Here is a 23,201-nt window from a genome sequence, read left to right on the forward strand (position 1 = left end):
ACATAATCTTGTTTGTCTCTAAATAAAACATGTCACAAAGTTTTATAAATAGAGATAGAGAGGATTTAAATCCTCTCAAATTTTCTGTCATATTTTTTTTCTTTTTTTTTTAATTGAATGATTGATTTTCTATTCTTTTTATTCTTTATAATTTATAAACACTTATTATAAGAAAAAAAAAAGAGAAAACATGAATCCAAATAGTGATCCTATAATACATATTTTATATACGTTAAGACAATGTCGATCGGAAGCAAAAACATGTACCTGGTACAGTGCATGTGACCATATTAGTTGTACGCATGTAAACGACATTTCATGTAACAGTAATGTAAATTGACACATCATGTTTTGCCAACTAAACAAATTACATCATGTTTTGGACTTCACTCCCCCAGCTTGTTCACACTGTGAAATTAAAGCTTATGCTATATCATTGCCTTAAGTCAAGTGATAAAAGCATCTATAATAATATCTTCACACAAATAAAGACAAACTACTATGATACATGCCATTTCCGACCGTCACAATCCAAATGGTCAAATTCTTTTTTGAGGTTATCATTTTCATAATTTAAGGGTATTTATTTATCGACTAAAGAGAATAAACTGCATAAATAGATTTGCGTGTAGTATATATACAAATAACTAATTTATAACTATTTTTTATTATTTTCACATATATATGACTTGTTTTCATTAGTTGACGAATAAAATATCCTAAATTATGAAGGAGTATAGTTTAGAAGAAATATTTATGTTTTACTATGGTCAAAATTTTGTGGTATATTATATTTTTCTCATTGCATGTATATCCTTATGATTATCAACCCATGACTAAAATTAACCACTAAGATAGAGACATGTTGTATTTAAAAAGATTTTATTTATCTTATTTTATTTAAGTAATACTAAAAAAAAAAAGATAAAATTATTTGGTAATTGTACGGTTGAAAGTTGCCAAATATTAATGACAATATTTACTTTATTTAAGGTAATTATATAATTTTAATGCAATTTAATTATTTCTTTTGTACAAATAATGCAATTTAATTTGCCACGTAAAGTTTCTCTAATTATAAAAAGTAAAATTCTTCTATAAAACTCAGTTAAATATGTTATTAAAAATGGTTTAAATATTTAACAATTTCCGAATATGTTAAACGAGTAAAATTAAACTAAACCAAATCATTGTTTGGTACTAGTTTCTGGCATTTTGTTGGCACAAAGAAAAACAAAACAAAAACGCCTAACATAACAAATAATAAAGATAGTTTTAGAATCATGGTAAGAAAAGAAAATATCTCAACGAAAAATAAAATAAATTCAGTGGCCACAGGTAACATGTACGCGTTTATTACATTACAAAAGGAAGGACCAGCGCATCAATCATCAATATAACATAACAGCACCAACCTTAAAACTAAAATTAAACCAAAACAAACACTATTAATTAATCAAAAACATCATTATTATTAATTATTATTATATAGTACTCTTCTTCCATTCCTCACCCATCAATATCATCATCGTTAGTAGTGTTTTTGCATCTGCTCTGTTGTTCACACACTACACGCGTCCTCTAAAAGACCCTTTTCAATAAAAAATAATCAAAAACTATTATATATATTTTTTATACCATGCTATAATAATAATTTCATTTCTTTGGTCAGTAAAATACCTAATCTCTTTTCCACCTCTCACACTATGATACTTTATTTTATTATTTTTTCTCCAACAATCTTTAAATCAGAGTATTATTATTTTCCAGAACACCCTAACCCTGATGCAATCTATTAGAAAATCATTCAAATCTTACAACAAAAAACATTCTACTACTAGGTTTTCCGATTCCGACCAAGAACAACAACTCCCTATTCTCCACCACCAAGAACACCACCACCGTCAACCTTATCCAATGGCCGGAGACGTCGTCGTGAAGATTGACGACGGCGGTGAGCCTTCTCGTGAAAACAAAATTTGGAGAGAATCGAGTTATGATTTCTGGAATGATACCGGTGACAATGTTAATGGTGAGGATAGTTTTGATTTCCGGAATAAAACTCAGGAGGATCCACCTTCGCAGCTAATCGGAAAGTTTTTGCATAAACAAAAAGCTTCCGGTGAGATGTCATTGGATATGGATTTGGAAATGGATGAGCTTCAGAATGAAGATGGTGATAGCGACGGAAAGTTAACTCCGGTTGAGGAATCTCCAACAATGATACAACGTGAGCTTAAGGTTTCTTTTGAGGAACCACCTCCTAATGCTATTGAATCTGTTAATGATTCTATTAGGAGAAGACATGTTAATGATTCACCTTCCACGTCTGAGTATCCTAGACCTCCATTTCCGCCTAATCATGACCGTCGAGGTCATTCTCCGTCTCCGGCCCCGCCCGGAAATGATTCTGAGGTTGTTAGGTGTACCTCTAATGGTTCCTTTCATCCTTCGTTTGAAAGGAACATTTCCATGCAGAGGAAATCCACATTGTTGAAAACCAAAACTAAGTCCAGATTAATGGACCCTCCAGATGAACCTGTGGATAGAAGATCAGGTCGGGTTGCTAAATCCGGTCAGCTTTTGTCTGGGTTTATTGGGAAGAAAGGCGACGAGGAAGAGGATGACCCGTTTATGGAAGAGGATTTTCCTGATGAGTATAAGAAAACACAATTTAGTCTTTGGATTCTTCTTGAATGGTTGAGTTTGATTTTGATTATTGGTGCATTAGTAACTACTTTGAGTGTTCCTTTTTTGAGGCAGAAGAATTTGTGGCAACTCAAATTATGGAAATGGGAGGTTATGATTCTTGTTCTAATATGTGGTAGATTGGTTTCTGATTGGTTTATTAGAATTGCTGTGTTTTGCATTGAAAGAAATTTTCTATTGAGAAAAAGGGTACTTTACTTTGTGTATGGTGTGAAGAAAGCAGTGCAAAATTGTGTTTGGTTGGGACTTGTTTTAATTGCATGGCATTTTCTCTTTGATGAGAGAGTTCAGAGAGAGACAAAAAGTAATTTCCTTCAATATGTCACAAAGGTTTTGGTTTGTTTCTTGGTGGGTACTTTGGTGTGGTTGTTGAAAACTTTAATGGTTAAGGTTTTAGCTTCTTCTTTTCATGTCAGTACATATTTTGATAGAATTCAAGAGTCACTGTTTAATCAATTCGTAATCGAAACACTTTCGGGGCCACCTTTGGTGGAAATTCGAAAGGCTGAAGAGGAAGAGGAAAGACTTGCTGAAGAGGTTCAAAAGTTGCAGAATGCTGGGGTTACCATACCTGCTGATCTTAGAGAGTCTGCATTTTCTACCCAGAGTGGAAGGTCCAAGAGTGGAATGCTTCCGAAAAGCCCTGTTGTTAAAAGTGCCAGGTTTTCAAGACCACTTTCGAAGAAATCTGATGATGGTGGAATTGGGAATGGTGGTGGGATAACTATTGATCACTTACATAAGCTGAATCCAAATAATGTGTCTGCTTGGAATATGAAAAGGTTGATGAATATGGTTCGGCACGGAGCACTTACTACATTGGATGAACAAATACTTGATTCCGGTGTTGATGATGAGCATGCCACACAAATCAGAAGTGAAAATGAGGCTAAAGCAGCGGCTAAGAAAATCTTTCAGAACGTTGCTAGGCGCGGCTGCAGGTTTTTTATTTATCCATTAATCTTGTCTTACTTACAAATTACTATGATATATGATACAATATCTTGCTTGTTTTCATATTTGACACTTTGACTATATCTCTTTATGCATTTGCAAGCTATCAACTTTTTATGTTAGTTTTCTGTTATGATTATTAAAACCTATTTTCTTTCTCTTACTATTAACGATAATACAATTAACTTTTGATGTTAATTGGAATATATTTTCCATTTAATGTTTTTTCTTACTACTATTTGGGGTCTCTATTGGAAAATGACCAAATCACCCTATGCAGATTTTAATAGTCTTTGACTTATATGTATATGTGTTGCTCCAACTCTCTATGTGACATAATTAATTGTGTGTTTAGTGATTACAAATAAAGAAAGAAGTTTTAGTCTAATAGTATTTTAATATGGATTACATTTAATAAATGACAAGTGTTCTATTGTTTATTAATCATTTGCTTTTGTCATTTTATTTCTTTTCTTTTTTCTGCACTGTAGGTTTATATACCCTGAGGACTTGATGCGTTTTATGCGAGAAGATGAAGCTATAAAAACCATAAATCTCTTTGAAGGAGCGATAGATACTGGGAGAATCAGTAAATCCGCCTTGAAAAATTGGGTGGTAAGAATTTAACTGACATAGAATGCATAATTTGAAGTTGATAATATTTATTGCAATGTCTAAACCAGATTGTTTGCCATGTGGTAGAGGGGTTCATGGTTTGGTTCATGCAGAGAATTGAACCAAACCAAAGTGAACCAAAAAAATAGTTTGCATGAACATTGTTTTTCATTTAGCAATTTCTGTCTAACCATGTTTTTTAACATCCCAATTGAAACACAAAGCATACAAACAAGAGTTTTCAACCTGATTCATTTTTGTGACTAATTGCAAAAGAAAATAGGTATTGAGTTTTTCATTTTCCGCTGTATTCAAGTGCCATAGGTTCCTACTCCGTACAGTTTTGATTTTGGGATTTTATGTCATAGAAATTAGGAATTTTTATTTAGGTTGCAAGTGAATGTTTTTTTTTGAAGAAGCTAAATTAGCCCACACAAATTGGCACCAGAGAGGTTGCAAGTGAATGTTAGAGTTTGCAAATGGCAAGAACCATAAATGGCCTTCATAGCATCTCTGTAACTCTCTCAAGTCTCGATAATATAAGTTTTTTAAATTATAATATAAATTTTAGATGGTTCATGAAACATTATGATAAGTGAGAGTGAGTGTATATAAATTATATTTTCAGTTTGTAAACTGTAAAAAATGATTCTGTTTTTTATAGTGCAATTTAGTTCAATTCAGTTCGGTAGTTTCGTTCCAGTATATTATTTTTTTAAACAACCCTACCATGTAGTGTATATGTATATATTGCATAAAACTCACAGTGCCATGTTACCTTAGCTTAGTTGGAACTTTGTAGACCTTTCCTAAAACAGTTATGCAATGGCACAATAATGATAATTTGCATATGTTAAACACAATAGTGCTGTCGTTTTCAGTTATACATGTATGTGTCTTCACATGCTTTGAAGGTTATCTTATATTGAGAAAAACTTGCATTGAAATCAAAGTCAGTATTTTCATTGGTACATGTTACATGCAAGTGAAATGTGTTTAACATTTTGCATTTTATTGTCCAGGTGAATGCCTTCAGGGAGAGGAGAGCACTTGCTTTGACATTGAATGACACCAAAACAGCAGTGAACAAACTTCATCGAATGCTCAATTTTTTAGTTGCCATTATCATACTGGTTATTTGGCTCTTGATATTGGAAATTGCCACCACCAAATTTCTTCTTTTTGTGAGCTCACAACTTGTCTTGGTTGCATTTATATTTGGAAACACCTGCAAAACCGTATTTGAAGCAATCATATTCTTATTTGTCATGCACCCATTTGATGTGGGAGATAGATGTGAAATTGATGCAACCCAGGTAATGTTTATATCTCCAAGAATTTATTTATAGATTTTGTCTTTTTGCAATGCAAACATGATTTAATTTTATTCCCCTCCCTCCATTTTTGCTTATCGATTTCAGATGGTTGTAGAAGAAATGAACATATTGACCACCGTATTTCTTAGATACGATAATCTAAAGATAACGATACCTAACGCTGTTCTTGCTACTAAGGCCATAAATAATTTCTACCGTAGTCCTGACATGGGAGATGCTATTGAATTCCTTATCCATATAGCTACCCCAGCTGAAAAGGTTGCACTCATAAAACACAGAATAAATAGGTATGTACTGAAACTGAAAGGTTATCTCTCCTTTATTTATGCATATTTGTTGGTAATAGATCTGATAAGCTAAAACTGTGAATGAATTACAATGCAGTTTCGTTGATAACAAGAAGGAGCACTGGTATCCTTCACCTTTTATAGTCTTGAAGGATCACGAACAAATGAACATGGTGAGATTGGCGATCTGGCCAACTCATAGAATGAACTTCCAAGACATGGGAGAACGATTTATCAGGAGGTCTCTTCTTATTGAAGAGTTGATAAAGATTTTCAAAGATCTCGACATTCAATACCGTCTCATGCCTCTTGACATTAACGTTAGAGCTGTGCCTACCACTTCTGACCGTCTTCCACCTAGTTGGACATCAATGACAAATTGAGTAGAAGGATGAAATCCACCATGGTGTAATCATGCGACATTTGTTCTGAAGTGTTACCTTTTAGCAGGGTAGTCTTTATGTAAAGAAAGAATTTCATTTGGTTATTGCTGTAGGTTAAGCTTAATATATCTACTAAGGTTAGTTTTTAGCTGATAAATCGAAGCCTATTGGTATTGGTACACACCTTTCTCGTGCAATTTTGTTTAAATAATGAGTATTCGTCGATACCTCTTATCCAACGCCTTATTAAATCGCTACTCTCTAGATTTCTACCATGTCCCAGCCCAAGGATCGTTCTCGGCCAAATCTACTTATCCGGAACGGTCACACGATTGTTTGACACTACAATTATCAAATGCCCCTTAAATGCTCAATGTAGCTTGCGCTGCCCCTTGGGACGGGCCTAAGACCTTTTTTGTACCTAATATTACTTTTTCTTTTAGTCGTAATACCTACCCTTATCGTATAAAAAAATAAATAAAACTACCCCTTCATTTTGTGGTTATCTTTAACCACATTCGTTATTAAAAGTGACAAATTATATGGTGTACATTGGAGACATTTTTTCCCCCTTCTTTTACTAGTTTGAATGTCTTTGTTTTTTTTTAAAAAAAATAAAATTAATTTTACTCCTTTAAGATAAATAAGTAGAGTGTCTGAAATTTAAATTTTAACTTATGCATATAAATAATATTTATGGTTGCTAACTTGTTATTCTAAAAGTCATCTGTATTATCAAAAAAATAAAATAAAGTCATCTTAATCTTTTTTAAGGATAAAAGTCATCTTTATGATATTGTTTCCTTTTTATATTTTGTACAATAAAAATCATCTTTATTCATGTACCAAAAAAATATCTTTATTCATCATCGAAAAGTTATTTTTACATTTCATAAATTCTATTGTTTGTAAAAGTCACATTTACATTGGGGTACACCAACACCACAAATTGTTGAGTATGCTTAACAATTTCCTTTATTAACATGCAACAACACCACCAATTAAGAGGCACCACAAATCGTGTATGAATCCACCTTAGGTACAAATAGAAAAATTGGAAGATTCTAACTTGTGACTCTATAACCAATAACCAACAAACTACTTTCAATAGTGACATCTACATTGACAATAAGGCTTAACAATACAATGGAGTAGAGTAGGGTTGCTGAGGTTTTGCTTTAAACATGTGATGATAAGGGAAATGTGTGGTTAGGGTTTAATGTATTGGAGAATAGTCAACTAATCAAGTTAATTATATCCGTGCACCATTGCATAAGCATGCATCTTATTTTTCACCTATGTGATTGACCAATCCAATATTGTGAGGTAGATAACCTCACAAATTAAGCTCACTTGATTTTGTTAAAAGGAAAGTCAATGTATAATAAATGCATGCAGTTTTACTTGACTTGTGCAATTGAAATTCGGAAGATCAAATTGAAGTATCCATAAAGTAGTTTAACTGGTATCTATCAAGAGTCTAACTATTAGGTTTTTAGAAAGAAAAAAAAAAAAGTTGAATAAACCTAATCTAATCCAAACTGCATTATTGGATTAGACAAAAAAAAATTCAAGAAAACTATTCAAATCTAACAAACCACATGTTGAGCCTCTTTGTTATATATTTTTTTAAAATAGATTCTTGTAGTGTTAAATAATTTTGTGTAAAAAAATTTTGCAAAGAAACTTTTTATAAAAATTTCAAATAAAAATTTGGTTTGAATAGTTATTCTTAAGAAGTTATTTTAGGTATTTGATCATTTTATTGAATTTTATTTTGGATATCAAAAAATCATTTAATTTTTAAGATATTTCAAATAGATTTTCATAAAAATCATTTTTGAAACACAACTTTTTGAAAAAATTATGATTTTGACTATGTTTTGATCTTCAATAATGTGTGTTTATGTTATATGATGTCAAAATTAGTGTTTAAATTTAGAAAAAACGAATATAAAAAAACTTGTAATATTTTGAAAAACGGTTTTAGAAAATCTATTTTAAAAAATACAAAGAAAAATCCATTTTTTTAAATCTAAAACAAACAGGCCCGTTATTTTATCATTTGAATTAAATAACTTTTGTCTCAATATTAATTCAAATTGAACAGTTAATAAGTTAACACTCAATCTTTTCCCTAAAAAAAGAAACCTTAATTACATATTTAGTCCGTAATGTTTATTTTAGATTTCAATACGGTGCTTAAGTTTAAAAATTTTCAAATTGATCCATTATGTTATTGATGTCAATATATGATTATCTTTTTCATTAAACTATGAGTTAATTTCTTCTAAAATTTTCACATAGTATCTTCCTAAGTTGTCCGCATACGCAAATCCATAGCCACGTAGACAATATAAACAAAAAATTGACTAAAAAGACCAACTTAAAACTTTTTAAACTAAGAAACCAAATTGAAACGTAAAATAAACATAAGGGACCAAATATACAATTAAGCCAAAAAAAAAAGTTAACACTCAATTTCGATAACACAAGGAAGTGTGAGTAACAATAGTTAGGGTGTATGCAGTAAGGTATAATCCAGGCCCAAACTGTGGATGATATCCAGGTCCAGGTCCATGGTCACAGTGTTAAAGAAAGGAAAAAAAAAAACGCAAGAAATAAAACAAGCAAAATTGAAACCGCAAAGAGTATTTTGGGAGGGAAGTTGAATAGAATGATTAATCACCATCAATCCATCATCATCACCATTCATATCACAGTGACTGAGAGTATCATAGCAATAAAGCAAAACCAGAGAAGTGTTAGTTAGTTAGTTAGTTAGTTAGAGTAGAGAAAATGGCAAGGGAAAACCTAACTAGCTTATTGCACGAACTTCGAGAACGCATAACATCTTCTTCATCTTCCTCCACTCCAAACAACCCTACCGACGACACCGACGCTTTGGAACTCAGTTTCCGAGCCGTTCTCCCCAATCTTCTCCATTCTTTCGTCCTTCCTTCTTCCTCCGGTAACCTAACCTACTCTTTACTTCATCATCATCATCACTACCAATTCATCATTATCTCTATCGATTAATTAATCACTCAATAATCGATGCAGGAAACGATAGAGAAGTCATTGCGGTTGTGAAACTCATCACTCGTACATCGATAAACTTTCCCGGAGTGTATTATCACGGCAAAGCAACCGCTATTTTACCAATCATTGCTCGTTTACTTCCTTTTTTCGCTGAGCCTCTTTTTCGGTCTATCTTTTTTTCTTACTTTATTTTTTTTTACTCTATTATTATGTTTCTCATTTATATCATTTTTTTTTTCCAGGTCTTGTCATGGTGTTTTCTTTCAAGCTATTGGTTCGCTTTTATCATTGCTTCGCTCCGGTGCTCGAGATTCTTATAGACAGTTCTTTGTTGATTCCATGTTCCTAATTGAAGGTAGTACTAAACTAACTAGTATAAATAATTATGAATGCATATGCACTCAATTCAATCAAATCAAATAGTATTACTAATTTCATTTAGGCATTCGAGTTTATTTACGTTTGAATTGACTTATTCGAGTTTATCTACTTACATAAGTTTTTGTGTCAAATTGTTTGGGAGAACGTAAGAAAACAGCTTATAATTTATCCATAAGCTGTTTTCAGATTATTTTCATATGTTCTATGTTCTATAGAATAGCTTATGAAAACTAGCTTATATGACAGCCGTTTGAAGATTGACTTATTTGAACTTATCTACTTACATAAGCTTTTGTGTGAGACATTTTGTGGAAACAACCTATGACATATTTGTAATTTGTTTTCAGACTATTTTAACAGTTTAACTTTATTTTATCTTGTTATGGAAATAATTTATACATAAGCACTTATATGATAGGTGCTCATGCTATGAGTGTTTAATTTAGTGTTTTTTATCCAAATAGGCCTTATTTATGGTGACTAATTTCGGATACTGCTGTTTCTGTTGGTAACTGCGTTTGTTTTGTTTTCACATTGATAGATGTTTTACACGCGGCTTCACTCAGTGTGAGTGGATCCTCTAGGGTGATGATTAAGTGTTTTTCTGAGTGCTTCTCTGGAATTGAAGATCTTCCACCAACCAATAAATCAATTGATGGTTATGGTTTATTGATTGACCTGAGTGGCAAAAGCAGGTTGCAACCTTTTGCAACTTGGATTTTGAAGCTTATCAGTAAATGTCTAACTGAAGGAACACTCTATGTTGAAGGATTGATCCATGCTTCCTTTGTCTCTTCCGCGTGTTCTCTTTTATGCTATGGGGATTCTGATCTGCATATGGTGGGTGATGGTTGATGAAAATTTGAAATTCAAGTATTTCCACCTTATTTTACATATATTTTATTAGAAACGATACCAATTGTCTGACAATTTATGTTTTTCTGGAAGGCATGCTTTGACTTTGTACACATCATTGCAACGGTGACAGACTATGAACTAATTCCTCATCAGAATTTAATCCGCTCAATAGTTACTATCTTGAATTTGGACAAGGAGGGGCTTCCTTGTTTCAGGTTTGGATATGTTTGCTTTTTTCTTCTCATATGAATGGCCTTTTAACAGTACACTATGGTTAGGCCCCTCAAAAATGCTTTTCTTATAAAAGCCTGTTTCCTTTTTGATTAAATTGTTACTTTTATTACATTATTATTATTATTATTATTATTATTATTATTATTATTATTATTATTATTATTATGATGTTTTGAAAAAGAAGTATGTATACAAACAAAACAAACATTTTTTTTTCAAAGTCTTTTACAATGTACAACATTACGATTAAGATGGGGCACACCTGCAGAAACACGACTTATGATTCATCGTTGGGTGTTTGCCTCAATACACTCCACTCTAGCTGTCCAGAAGATATCGTTAAATTAACGGCTGCTGATTTAGTTGGTGTATTCTTTCGATCACTATGGAGAACCAAAAGCCAGCAACTTAAGGTCAACATTGATACTTTTTTTTTGTTTTGTTAGAACAGCTTAAGTTTTACCCCAGTTTCTACAAGTGTATAGATTTGAAGCAGGGAATTGATCAAGAGGACTTAATATATTCTTTTCAGGTGGCACTATGCAGTGCTTATGTTAGAATTGCTCAAGTTTGCCCCCCTCATGTGTGGAAGCCAGAGCATCTCATATCTGCACTCTGTCATCCGGAACCATGTTTGCCTTTGATAGAGTGCTTTCAAGTAGCTGTATCTACTCTTGGTCCACATCATTTTGGGGGAATCCAAGGAAACAATAGGAATGTAGCCCTTTTATCAAATGAAAACAAGTCAATTGAAAGCATTAGGCATGGACAAAAGAGGTCCATTCAGGATATGGATAATCTTAAGATCAAACGCCAAAAATTAAATGAAGAAATTGATTTTACAGATGCCAGTATTGAGGTGGAACTCAAATATAGTTGTATAGTTATTTGCCAAACAGTAGAAGAGTATGCTAACCATATGAATAAATCTCTCTTATCATTTGTTCAATCATTAAATGCATCGGCTGTTGGATCCGGTTCTTTGAGGCCAGATATTGCTTTATCTGCACTTAGCATTCTATGCGTTGCCTTCTCTATTTATCCAGAGAGTGATCTGTCTGTCAGAATCTTTCAGCAAATGCTTGCATGGCTTTCGTGGATAGCTGAGCAGGTAGGTAGGCTACTGTTTCAAATTCTTATCACATACTCCCTCCGGACACAAATATAAGAAAAAATGCACTTTTTAGATTCATTGAATAATGGATGTATCTGGACTCCAGATACATCCATTATTCAATGAATCTAAAAAGTGCATTTTTTCTTATATTTGTGTCCGGAGGGAGTAATTTGTTTATTCTCCAATAAACCAAGTTGTCTGTCTTTATAGGCAAAACAAGGAAATTCGATTACTGTAGATATTTCCACCTACCTAGAAGGAATTCATAGCGTACTGCTTTTGAAAAGTAAGTTTTGGACCTTACCTTAACCGGTTCTGTGAGTTAACATCTACTTTTTCCTTAGCATAAAGATATTATACTTCTTCCTAGGTGGTTAGATTACATTACTTTGCATCTGATTTTCTTTGGTGGCAAGTAAATTATAAGGACTGCTAGCATTCTTATCATTCTCTCAATGGTCAAAATTGGATTCTTTGGATTTTGGCAGGTATAAGTTTTTGTAAATGAACAGAAAATAATATTGATTTGGAAATAAAGTAGTTTGTTCTTTCAAATAATATATTGCATGTGGAGTTGTTATCCAATGTGTATGTAAATATTGAGAGCCTTGTTAATTATAATGTACAGCCAAGTCCACCATTTGCCAATCATGGCTCGTTTTAAGGGTTCTTTAATATCTTGTTGCTAATAACATTCTAGATTTATGGTACCGTCCTCTTGTCCCCTTCTGCATATTAAGTGAGGGGTGATTTAGGTTTTTCTAGGAGGGAAAATATGTTAATAAGCAACTAAATATGGGGACTTAACTGATTTTTCTCGATATATCCTTTAATTTACTTAAACTTCATGTTTGTGGTGTCTACTATTTCATGCTCCTGATCTGTGTCACTTGTGACTTCTCTCAATCAGGTGCCTCTTTCAAAGAGAACAACCCATTACAAGATGGGAATTGCCATGCGGACCTTATGCTTGTTGTGCTTAAACTTCCCTGGACTCATTCGCTCCTTGTTATTGATAATCAATTGCCATGGAAAACTAAATGCCTCTCTCTTCAAGTATTATCGAAGTTAGGTCCAAGCTTGAGCAGTAAAGTTGTTCTTGAAGTTTTAGATTTGGGTCTTCATGATGAAGCTGAAGAAGTCAGGACTGAAGCAGCTATTACTATGCCAGTTATGGTTTTGTGGTCTGGTCTTGATATATCACCTCCCGTCTTTAAAAGGATGGAGTAAGCAAACTGTGGTTGCTTTTGCATACAGATTTCAATAGCATGTCAGATTGGTCGTTTGGTTAGTTTGAATATAGGCGTATAAATAACTTCAGTTTCTCAAATATTAATTTCAATGTCTGAATTGCAGGAGCTGATTCATAGATTATATTCTTCTTAAGTTAATTTCTTTCCTTTGAACTGTTGGATCTGTATCCTAGGATGGATTTTCTGTTCAAAAATCATCACGTATGTTCATGGAACTTGCTTTTCGATCTTACTTAGTCCAGTCGGATTCAGTTTATGAACCACAAACTTTTAAATGATAAAATATTTTTCCTTTTAGTGAGTTGCCCATCCTATAAATGATTTGGTTTTAAATAGGTTTCACTGTTTCAAATTTATGATGGCTGCCCTTTATTGTTAAGCAGTTTCTATTTTGTTTTTTTCCGAGTAATGTATTAGTTCTTTGTAAGTTTCCGGGTAGCATGGAAGTATGTGGATGAAAGTTTTTTTCTCTTGAATAAAATGGAGGGACAAATCTTCTGGTTGTTTACATCTCTCCATACAATATGCAGGTACTTAAGAACAGATAAAGAGGTGAAGAAACTTCTTCCTATATGTCTTGGCCTATTGTCATGCCTTTATGGATGTAGACGAGCTGTATCTGGTCTGCCAACGAACAAATGCAACTTATTTCTAAAGAGGAAAAGTGAAAGATCGAGTTGGGCGATAGAACATTTAATTCAAGGTTTCAGTTGTTCAAAATGCGATAAAAAAATTATTCGCAATCACAATGAGTGGCATCCTCCAATCATTGTACGATCTGATATGTGTGGAGCAGATGCACAAGTTAGTTTGGACTCTAGTTTCATGCAGCTGCAATCTTTATTTTTTAATCTTCTTTTTGATGAATCATCAGAGGATGTCCAGATTTCCTGTGTGAAAGTTATTCGTCGCATCCTTGCACATGGTGCCCCCGATATTCTGCTCAATAAAAGGCTTGAATGGATAAAATGTCTAAAATATCTATTGACTTGTAGGAGCAAGGAATTAAGAGATGCATTTTGCGGTCATATTAGTTCCTTTGTGGATGACCATATTTTGAGTTTAATATTTGCTGGAGATGCAGACAAAAGCAAGGAGCAAATTTTTTTGGATACAGTTAAACATGGCATGATAGACACTGATAGTCTACATATTTTGGAGACTTTAATGGAATGTACAGCAGAAATAATGGTTTCTGTTGATATAGGTAGCCAACTGTTCTTATCTGCTCTTATACTGTTGGTTGATAAGCTTGATAGCAACCATGTGACTGTGAAAATGAATGCGTCAAGATTAATATACAGATCTTGTTATTTCCATCTTAAAGGAGGTCTTGAACTAATTCTTTCTAAAAATGCTCATATTCGTAATGAACTGTATGATTATCTCTCTGAGAGACTTGCCAGCCGCCCGGGCTTAGTGAGTGAGTTTGCAGAAGCTGTTTTTGGTGTTGAGACTAAAGAACTTGTCAAGAAAATGATTCCTTCTGTTCTCCCAAAGCTTGTGGTGGCTCAGCAGTATAGTAGTCAAGCTGTTAACACCTTAAATGAGTTGGCCAAGTGTGTGAACCCTCCACCAAATCCTCCACCAAACCCTCCAGTAAACCCTGTGGCACTTCTGATAGTTGATTGGCTGCCAAAAGTGCTTGCTTTTGCTCTTCATCAAACTGATGACCAACAGCTACTTTCTGCTCTGCAGTTTTACCATGCACATTTTGGTTTTGACAGGAGGGAAATATATATAGCTGCTTTACCGTCTCTTCTAGATGAACTTGTATGTTTTACAGATGATAGTGATTCAGATGAGATAAGCAAAAGGTAAGTAGATGACTTCTGAAACTTGATTGCACTTTTTTCCTGGATGCACTTTGTTGATCACATTGTGGTTGGCAAGTGGCAACTATAAAATCTGGATAATAATATTTGGAATTCATGTTTGTCTCAGAAAAATGTTGCTGTTGCCTCAGATTTAGCTATATTAAGGGTTATATACTTTATTATTATTATTATTATTATTATTATTATTATTATTATTATTATTATTATAATTATAATAATAATAATAATAATAATAATAATAATAATAATAATAAATCGACAATTACTCCCTTTGGTCCTTAATATAAGAAAAAATTTGCTTTTTAGATTCATAGAATGATTGATGTATTTGGTCTAAAAAATGGACCAGATACATTAATCATTCCATGAATCTAAAAAGCAATTTTATTGTATTTATTATAGTAAGGACCAAAGGGAGTGTTATTTTATTGTATTTATTCACTATGGGTATTGCCTAGCAATTATAGTTAGTTCCACATATTCATTTCTTTCATTATACTCCTATTAACTTCCGTCATAAGTAAAAAGAAGGTCCCATACTTATAGTAACAGAGCACTAACCAGAAACAAAGTAATTGTAATTGACAGTGTCACGAACCGCCATTCAAAAAAAAAAAAAAAAACAGTGCATGAACCAACAATTCCAAAAGCTTTAGTTGTTTGGTGAAGTCATATGAATAATTATATATGTTTGTTTTTAACACTCCATCTCAAGTAAGAGGCCTTCGTGTTCTAAGCACGGACAACAAATAGACTCTTCAACCCTATGCTTCACATTCAACTGTTTTTTATAAAAAATATGGATGGGGTGAGCAAGGACCGGGCTCTATAAATCTTGGTTATAAATGCTTTGATACCATATCATGAACGGTGAACCAATTATTCCGAAAGTTCAACCTGTTAGTTGAAGAGACATAAATGATTTTTATATTATATTTCTAACAAAGGGTACATGAGCTTTGCATGTCCTTCACTTATTCTTCTGTTTGTTGACAGATTAGCTAGAGTACCTCAGATGATTAAAGACATTGCTAAAGTTCTTACCGGTGCAGAAGATCTTCCAGTCTTTTTGAGGAAAGATTTTGTTCGCCTTCTTAACATCATAAACAGAAAAATGCTCCGTTCTGATGATTTTTTGCTTCGTAAGCAAGCATTAAACCGAATTGAGATGCTGATTAGAATGATGGGTTCTAATCTTAATACGTATGTGCCAAAACTGATGGTGCTTCTCTTGCATGCTGTTGGTAAAGAATCACTGCAAATGGAGGGGCTGTCTGTCTTGCATTTTTTCATAAAGCAATTAGCTAAAGTTTCACCATCTAGCATTAAGCATATAATTTCTCAAGTTTTTGCTTCTCTTCTTCCCTTCTTGGAAAGAGACAAAGAAAATCCCTCAATACATTTGGACAAAGTGGTAAAAATTCTAGAAGAACTTGTTTTTAAGAATAGGGTTATCCTAAAGCAGCATATATCCGAGTTCCCCCCACTGCCCAGTATACCTGCATTGGTGCAAGTGAACCAAGAAATTGAGGATGCTCGTGGGACAATGGCTTTGAAAGATCAACTACGAGACGTGGTTGATGGTTTAAATCACGAGAACTTAAATGTGAGGTACATGGTAGCATGTGAACTTCGCAAGCTTCTGAACTTGAGATGGAAGGATATTACAGATCTAATCACCGCCGAAGTTGGTTCAGACTTGGATGTTTTGAGTTCTCTGATCACATCGTTATTAAGAGGATGTGCAGAAGAATCAAGGACCGCAGTTGGGCAGCGGTTGAAGTTGGTCTGTGCTGATTGTCTTGGAGCCCTTGGTGCTGTTGACCCTGCTAAGGTAAAAGGTTTCTCATGTCAACGTTTCAAAATTCAATGCTCTGATGATGACCTCATATTTGAGCTGATCCACAAACATCTAGCTCGGGCATTTAGATCTGCACCTGATACTGGTATTCAAGACTCTGCTGCATTAGCTATACAGGAGTTGCTAAAGTTTGCTGGTTGTGAGGCGTCACTGGATGAGAATGCTTCAACTAAGATCAGGACTACCAATGGTGGTAACGAGATGAATAATAGGGGCCAGAAATTATGGGATAGGTTTTCTAATTATGTGAAAGAGATAATAGCCCCATGTTTAACATCTAAGTTTCAGCTTCCTAATGTAGCGGACTCAACCTCTGCTGGCCCTATTTACGACCCATCTATGTCATTTAGAAGATGGATTTTCTTTTGGATAAAAAAACTGACCTTGCATGCCACTGGATCTCGTGCAAGCATCTTTAATGCTTGTCGCGGTATTGTACGCCATGATATGCAAACAGCAATATATTTGCTTCCCTACCTGGTTCTTAGTGCGGTCTGTCATGGCACTCAGGAGGGACGCCACAGCATAGCACAGGAAATCCTATCTGTTCTTGATGCGGCTGCATCAGAGAACAGCGGAGCTTCAGTTCATGGATTTAGTGGTGGTCAAAGTGAAGTTTGTATTCAATCCGTGTTCACTCTACTTGATAATCTTGGACAGTGGGTTGATGATGTTGAGCAAGAACTTGCTCTTTCCCTTTCTCAATCATCTGTTTCTAAACAACAAAAGTCAAAGGATCAAAGTTCAGTTTCCTTGACAGACCAGGACCAACTCATTGTACAATGTAAATATGTTTCAGAGCTTCTATCTGCGATTCCAAAGGTGACTCTTGCCAGGGCTTCCTTTAGGTGTCAGGCTTATGCAAGGTCGTTGATGTACTTTGAGTCCCATGTAAGGGAAAAGTCTGGCTCTTTCAACCCTGCTGCTGAGAGGAGTGGTATCTTTGAAGATGAAGATGTTTCACATCTTATGGAAATATACAGCTGTTTGGATGAGCCTGATGGACTATCTGGCTTGTCATGTTTAAGTAAATCTTTGAGGTTACAAGATCAGCTATTAATAAACAAAAAGGCTGGGAATTGGGCTGATGTTTTAACTTCTTGTGAACAAGCTTTGCAGATGGAACCAACCTCAGTTCAGAGGCATTCAGATGTCCTTAACTGTTTACTAAACATGTGCCACCTTCAGGCCATGGTCACTCATGTTGATGGTTTAGTTTCTAGGATTCCTCAGTACAAGAAAGCATGGTGCATGCAAGGTGTTCAGGCTGCCTGGAGGCTTGGAAGGTGGGATTTGATGGATGAGTACCTTAGTGGAGCTGAAGATGACAGTTTAGTTTGCAGTAGTTCAGAAAGTAATGCTTCATTTGACTTGAATGTCGCAAAGATTCTCCAGGCAATGATGAAGAGGGACCACTTCTCAGTTGACGAGAAAATTGCTTTAACCAAGATGTCACTAATTGCTTCCCTAGCTGCTGCAGGAATGGATTCTTACACGCGGGCCTACCCATTTGTTGTAAAACTTCACTTTCTACGGGAATTGGAGGACTTCCATACTCTTCTGGGAGATGACTCTTTCTTAGAAAAATCATTTCATTTAGATGATCCAGCTTTCTCTAAATTAGTTGACAACTGGGAGAATCGACTTCGCATTACACAATCATCAATCTGGGCTAGGGAGCCACTATTGGCTTTCAGGAGATTGATTTTTGGTGCAAGTGGTCTTGGTGCTCAAGTTGGCAACTGCTGGCTTCAATATTCAAAACTATGTCGCTTGGCTGGTCATTATGAAACAGCCAACAGAGCAATTTTAGAAGCCCAGGCCTCCGGTGCACCTAACATCCACATGGAAAATGCAAAACTACTTTGGAGCACCCGTCGGTCTGATGGTGCCATAGCAGTGCTGCAACAGTCTCTCTTGAACATGCCTGTTGAGGTCTTAGGCGCTGCTGCAATTTCATCTATTACTAGCCTTTCCCTTGTACCACTTAATCCCCCACCTATTGTTTGTGAAAGTCAAGCTCCAAATGAGAACAGAGACATTGCAAAGACCCTTCTTCTGTACTCAAGGTGGACGCATTACACTGGGCAGAAACAGAAGGAAGACATATTAAGTCTTTATACCAGGGTGAGGGAACTGCAGCCTAAATGGGAGAAAGGGTACTTCTATACGGCCAAGTATTGTGATGAAGTGCTTGTTGATGCCAGGAAACGCCAGGAGGAGAATGTTGAACTTGGCCCTAGACTAGTTCCTTCAAACTTAAATAATGAGAGGAGTTGGTGGTCTTATCTTCCTGAAGTGCTGTTATTCTATGCAAAGGGACTTCACAGGGGACACAAGAATCTATTTCGGGCACTTCCAAGGTTATTAACCCTATGGTTTGACTTTGGAAGCATGTATCTAAGAAGTGGTTCGTCCAAAAAGGATTTAAAGACTGTGCATTCGAAGGTGGGTGGAGAATTTTTCTTCTCTGTCCGTTTCCTTTTTTCAATACATAGACATTTCTTTTGTTTTTTTACAAAACGTAGGCATGCTTTTTGTTCACTACTTTCTGCATTTATAGTAATTACTGTGTTTTCTTTTGCTTTGGTAGCTAGTGAGTGTTATGAGTAGCTGTTTGAAGGATTTACCAAAGTACCATTGGTTGACAGTGCTACCTCAATTGGTTTCAAGAATTTGCCATCAAAATGCCGATATTGTTAAGCTAGTCAAAACTATCATTACCTCTGTTCTCCACCAGTACCCACAACAGGGCCTATGGATTATGGCTGCAGTTTCAAAATCCACTGTTCCTTCAAGGCGCGAAGCAGCAGCTGAAATCATACAACTTGCACGTAAAGGTTTTAGCCCAGGAAGTAATGAGAACATTTTGTTTGGTCAATTTGCTAGCCTGATTGATCATTTGATCAAGTTATGTTTCCATGCCGGCCAGTCAAGAGCAAGGACAATTAATCTCTCAACTGAATTTAGTGCTCTAAAGAGGATGATGCCCCTGGGAATTATAATGCCAATTCAGCAATCTCTTACTGTAAATCTTCCAGCATATGATGGGAATCTGGGGGATTCACTTATGTCTAATATATTTTCTGCCACAGATCTTCCTACTATATCAGGCATTGCTGACGAGGCTGAAATTCTATCATCTCTTCAGCGGCCTAAGAAAGTATGCTATTACTGAATTTCTCCCTTAATATGCCTCCTTAGTTTTTCTGTGATTCTTGAGTAGGCGGTTAATTTTGTTTATGTGCATGGTGGGGTGGTACAACATTTGTTTGGTTCCCACATAATTTCAAATGAGTAGCATCATAACTCATAAGACCAAATTACCATATTGTTTTTGCTTATAATTAATAACCATTTTTGCATATGTACATTAATGAGAGGCTGACTTGACTCTAATGAGAAAATGTAGCTAGCTGTATAAGCATTACGTGGTCTCTCTCTGAATAGAGGAGAGTGGTTGCATATAAGAGCTGTGTGGATCAGGATGATGTGCAATTATCTAAGCACCCAACTTTTAGAAAAAGATGTTCAGTTTTTGTAAGGGTTGCGTTTCACATAAAATTAATGCAGCCTTATATTTCCAACCTCATTGCAAAGATCAAAGTACCAACTCCAACGGCCAGACCATGCTGAATACTACTGTTGTCTACTCTTTTGTATCTCTTTATGTACCATCTTCTTAATGAATGCCTTTGTATTTCAGATCATTCTACTGGGCAGTGACGGCCTTGAGCGCCCGTTTCTCTGCAAACCCAAGGATGACCTACGCAAAGATGCTCGCATGATGGAGTTCACAGCAACGATTAACAGACTGCTTTCCAAATATCCTGAAAGTCGTAGAAGGAAGTTATATATTCGCACATTTGCTGTGGTTCCTCTGACTGAGGACTGTGGTCTGGTAGAGTGGGTACCCCACACTCGTGGGCTTCGACAAATTCTTCAAGACATATATATTACTTGTGGAAAGTTTGATCGTCAGAAAACAAATCCTCAAATTAAGCGAATTTATGATCAATGCCAAGGTAAAATGCCAGAGGATGTGATGCTGAAGGACAAAATTCTTCCGATGTTTCCTCCTATTTTTCACAAATGGTTCTTGACAACATTTTCTGAGCCTGCTGCGTGGTTCAGGGCACGTGTTGCATATGCTCACACGACTGCTGTTTGGTCCATGGTTGGGCATATTGTGGGTCTGGGTGACCGGCACGGTGAAAACATTCTTTTTGATTCTACCAGCGGTGATTGTGTTCATGTTGATTTCAGTTGCTTATTTGACAAAGGTTTGCAATTGGAGAAACCCGAGCTTGTTCCTTTCAGGCTTACACAGGTATGAGAGGCCCGTAATTGGAAAATATATGTGTATCTGCCATTTTTTATTTTATCTTTTCCTTTGAAGAGACAGATGTTGTTGAAATTATTTAATTTTACATAAAAGAGAGAAGAGCGGAAAAAAAAACAAACTTCGAATTATGATTGCGGCGATGACAGAAATTTCCAAGTACTAACTCTGAAATATATTTATAATGGTCTCCTAATTATAATTAAATAGGAAAACAAATCATGATAATATCACACATCTTATTTCTACAAGCAATGTAGATCGTACACTAGCACTTATTTGCAAAGACAGCATTTTTTTTATACTTGATGCTGGTGACACAGTATCACAATTGATGCTAATTTTTATGTTCTCATGTGTATGAATGCTGGCCTCTTGGTTATCGTTGATTTTGCAATAAAACCTACAGAACATGATTGATGGCTTAGGCATCACTGGATACGAGGGCATCTTCTTGAGGGTTTGCGAAATAACACTTTCTGTATTGAGGACACACAGGGAGACTCTCATGAGCGTGCTTGAAACTTTTATCCACGATCCTCTCGTAGAATGGACAAAAACTCACAAGTCTAGTGGCGTAGAAGTTCAGAATCCGCACGCACAGGTTTGCTATTGAGCTTTTGTTTAATTGGCTCTAAATCAGCTGCTTCTGAATTTTTTTTTCCCATTGGGGATACAATGACAGCTGAGCTTTTTTTCACTGAATGAGATTAACTACATGGATCATAATTATTTCACTAGGAATAGTTTATATTAAAAACAATTTAAATAGTTTCAGTGCTTGTTCTTTTTCTTATCTTATATTCCTTCAAGTAGACGACCTATTTCTTAGGTTATAGTTTGTGAAAGACTAGAGCAAATAAAATAATTATTGTAATAATTTTTTATGGAATTTATTTATCAGCGAGCCATAAGTAATATTGAGGCCAGGTTAGAAGGTGTGGTTGTTGGTGTTGGAGCTGCACCGTCATTACCTCTAGCTGTAGAAGGCCAAGCTCGTAGGCTAATTGCTGAAGCAGTCTCTCACAAGAATCTAGGGAAGATGTATGTATGGTGGATGCCTTGGTTTTGAAGATTTGAATGGGTCGAGAAGATCTTCACATATTCATTCAAACAGGTATGATGTTATTTGTTTCATTTCGATCCTCAGTGTATAATCCCTGAAAATGTTGAGAAAATAATGAATCATGCTTTTCTTATTTTGGTCATAGGGAATCTTAGACTGTGCGACCATTGGAGCTGAATGCATACAGCAAGCATTTTCTTATTCAGGGGAATGGCGTACATCCTTTAAACTCTGGTTTGTAGTTTTCAAAAATCATGGTGAAATTGACTTGGGACGCGAGATAGTCAATATCGACGAGTATCCAACCTCACCTTAAGCTGCGGCTGAATGAAACCTGACGCTACGTAGTTGCATCTGTGTGTGCTCTGCTTCACAAGGATCCATCCCATGAAAGCACGTGTTTTTAGAATTGGGGTTTCTATGTATATTCTTTAAGGTAATTGCGTTTTGCGAACACCTTTGTATATGAATCCTAGTTTGCGTTGGTCATTGATAGATTATGATTTGTAGATGCATAAATTCCATTGCATATCAATGTGAGATAATATCATTTGCTCGCTTCATGTCATAACTTGCGTGGAAATGCAAATAAAGAAAAGTACTACTCCCTCTGAGAACAATTTGGAAAAAACACACATACCAATAAACCTTATCTTTCTTAATAAAAATTCTAAAATTTTACAATCTATTCCAAAACTAACCTTTGTGTATTAATTTATCCTTAGGGAATATATCACTCTAATTAATACATAACTTTGAAATTGATACAATTTAATAAGGGTAAAAATGGAATTGTAAGAATAAATTTAATGATTGTTTCTTATAAAAAGGACCAAATTTTTTTTTCAAATTGTTCTTTATAAAAAGGACCGGAGGGAGTATATGATAACTTGTGTGGAAATGCAAAAATGAGCTAAATTCCGC

At 35.0% G+C, this 23,201-nt stretch overlaps 2 protein-coding genes across 2 annotated transcripts; both read left to right on the top strand.

Annotated features, from left to right (window-relative positions):
- Positions 1–1,347: 1,347 nt before the first annotated feature.
- LOC123907459 (mechanosensitive ion channel protein 6-like) lies at positions 1,348–6,512 on the top strand. The gene is made up of 5 exons (XM_045957759.1): positions 1,348–3,650; positions 4,155–4,278; positions 5,301–5,594; positions 5,700–5,902; positions 6,000–6,512. Exons 1-5 carry the CDS (start codon positions 1,786–1,788, stop codon positions 6,283–6,285), a joined length of 2,772 nt encoding a protein of 923 aa, XP_045813715.1. The 5' UTR covers positions 1,348–1,785; the 3' UTR covers positions 6,286–6,512.
- A 2,396-nt stretch (positions 6,513–8,908) lies between these two features.
- On the top strand, positions 8,909–22,845 carry LOC123921324 (serine/threonine-protein kinase ATR-like). The gene is made up of 16 exons (XM_045973819.1): positions 8,909–9,256; positions 9,349–9,493; positions 9,570–9,682; positions 10,250–10,548; positions 10,657–10,781; positions 11,069–11,213; positions 11,333–11,911; positions 12,128–12,203; positions 12,828–13,143; positions 13,701–14,987; positions 16,005–19,317; positions 19,463–20,032; positions 20,576–21,199; positions 21,621–21,815; positions 22,116–22,328; positions 22,423–22,845. Exons 1-15 carry the CDS (start codon positions 9,085–9,087, stop codon positions 22,281–22,283), a joined length of 8,127 nt encoding a protein of 2,708 aa, XP_045829775.1. The 5' UTR covers positions 8,909–9,084; the 3' UTR covers positions 22,284–22,328; positions 22,423–22,845.
- Positions 22,846–23,201: the final 356 nt, after the last annotated feature.

Source organism: Trifolium pratense, linkage group LG1 (genome assembly GCF_020283565.1).
Source record: "Trifolium pratense cultivar HEN17-A07 linkage group LG1, ARS_RC_1.1, whole genome shotgun sequence".
Lineage (NCBI taxonomy): Eukaryota > Viridiplantae > Streptophyta > Magnoliopsida > Fabales > Fabaceae > Trifolium > Trifolium pratense.

What these genes read in the sequence shown, in the direction of transcription:
- LOC123907459 (XM_045957759.1), top strand. Translation starts at nt 1,786, where the DNA reads ATGCAATCTATTAGAAAATCATTCAAATCTTACAACAAAAAACATTCT. An exon ending in GTTGCTAGGCGCGGCTGCAG is followed by an intron (nt 3,651 to 4,154) that starts GTTTTTTATTTA and finishes TCTGCACTGTAG; the next exon opens with GTTTATATACCCTGAGGACT. An exon ending in ATAAAACACAGAATAAATAG is followed by an intron (nt 5,903 to 5,999) that starts GTATGTACTGAA and finishes ATTACAATGCAG; the next exon opens with TTTCGTTGATAACAAGAAGG.
- LOC123921324 (XM_045973819.1), top strand. Translation starts at nt 9,085, where the DNA reads ATGGCAAGGGAAAACCTAACTAGCTTATTGCACGAACTTCGAGAACGC. An exon ending in TTCCATGTTCCTAATTGAAG is followed by an intron (nt 9,683 to 10,249) that starts GTAGTACTAAAC and finishes TCACATTGATAG; the next exon opens with ATGTTTTACACGCGGCTTCA. An exon ending in TCAGATGAGATAAGCAAAAG is followed by an intron (nt 14,988 to 16,004) that starts GTAAGTAGATGA and finishes GTTTGTTGACAG; the next exon opens with ATTAGCTAGAGTACCTCAGA.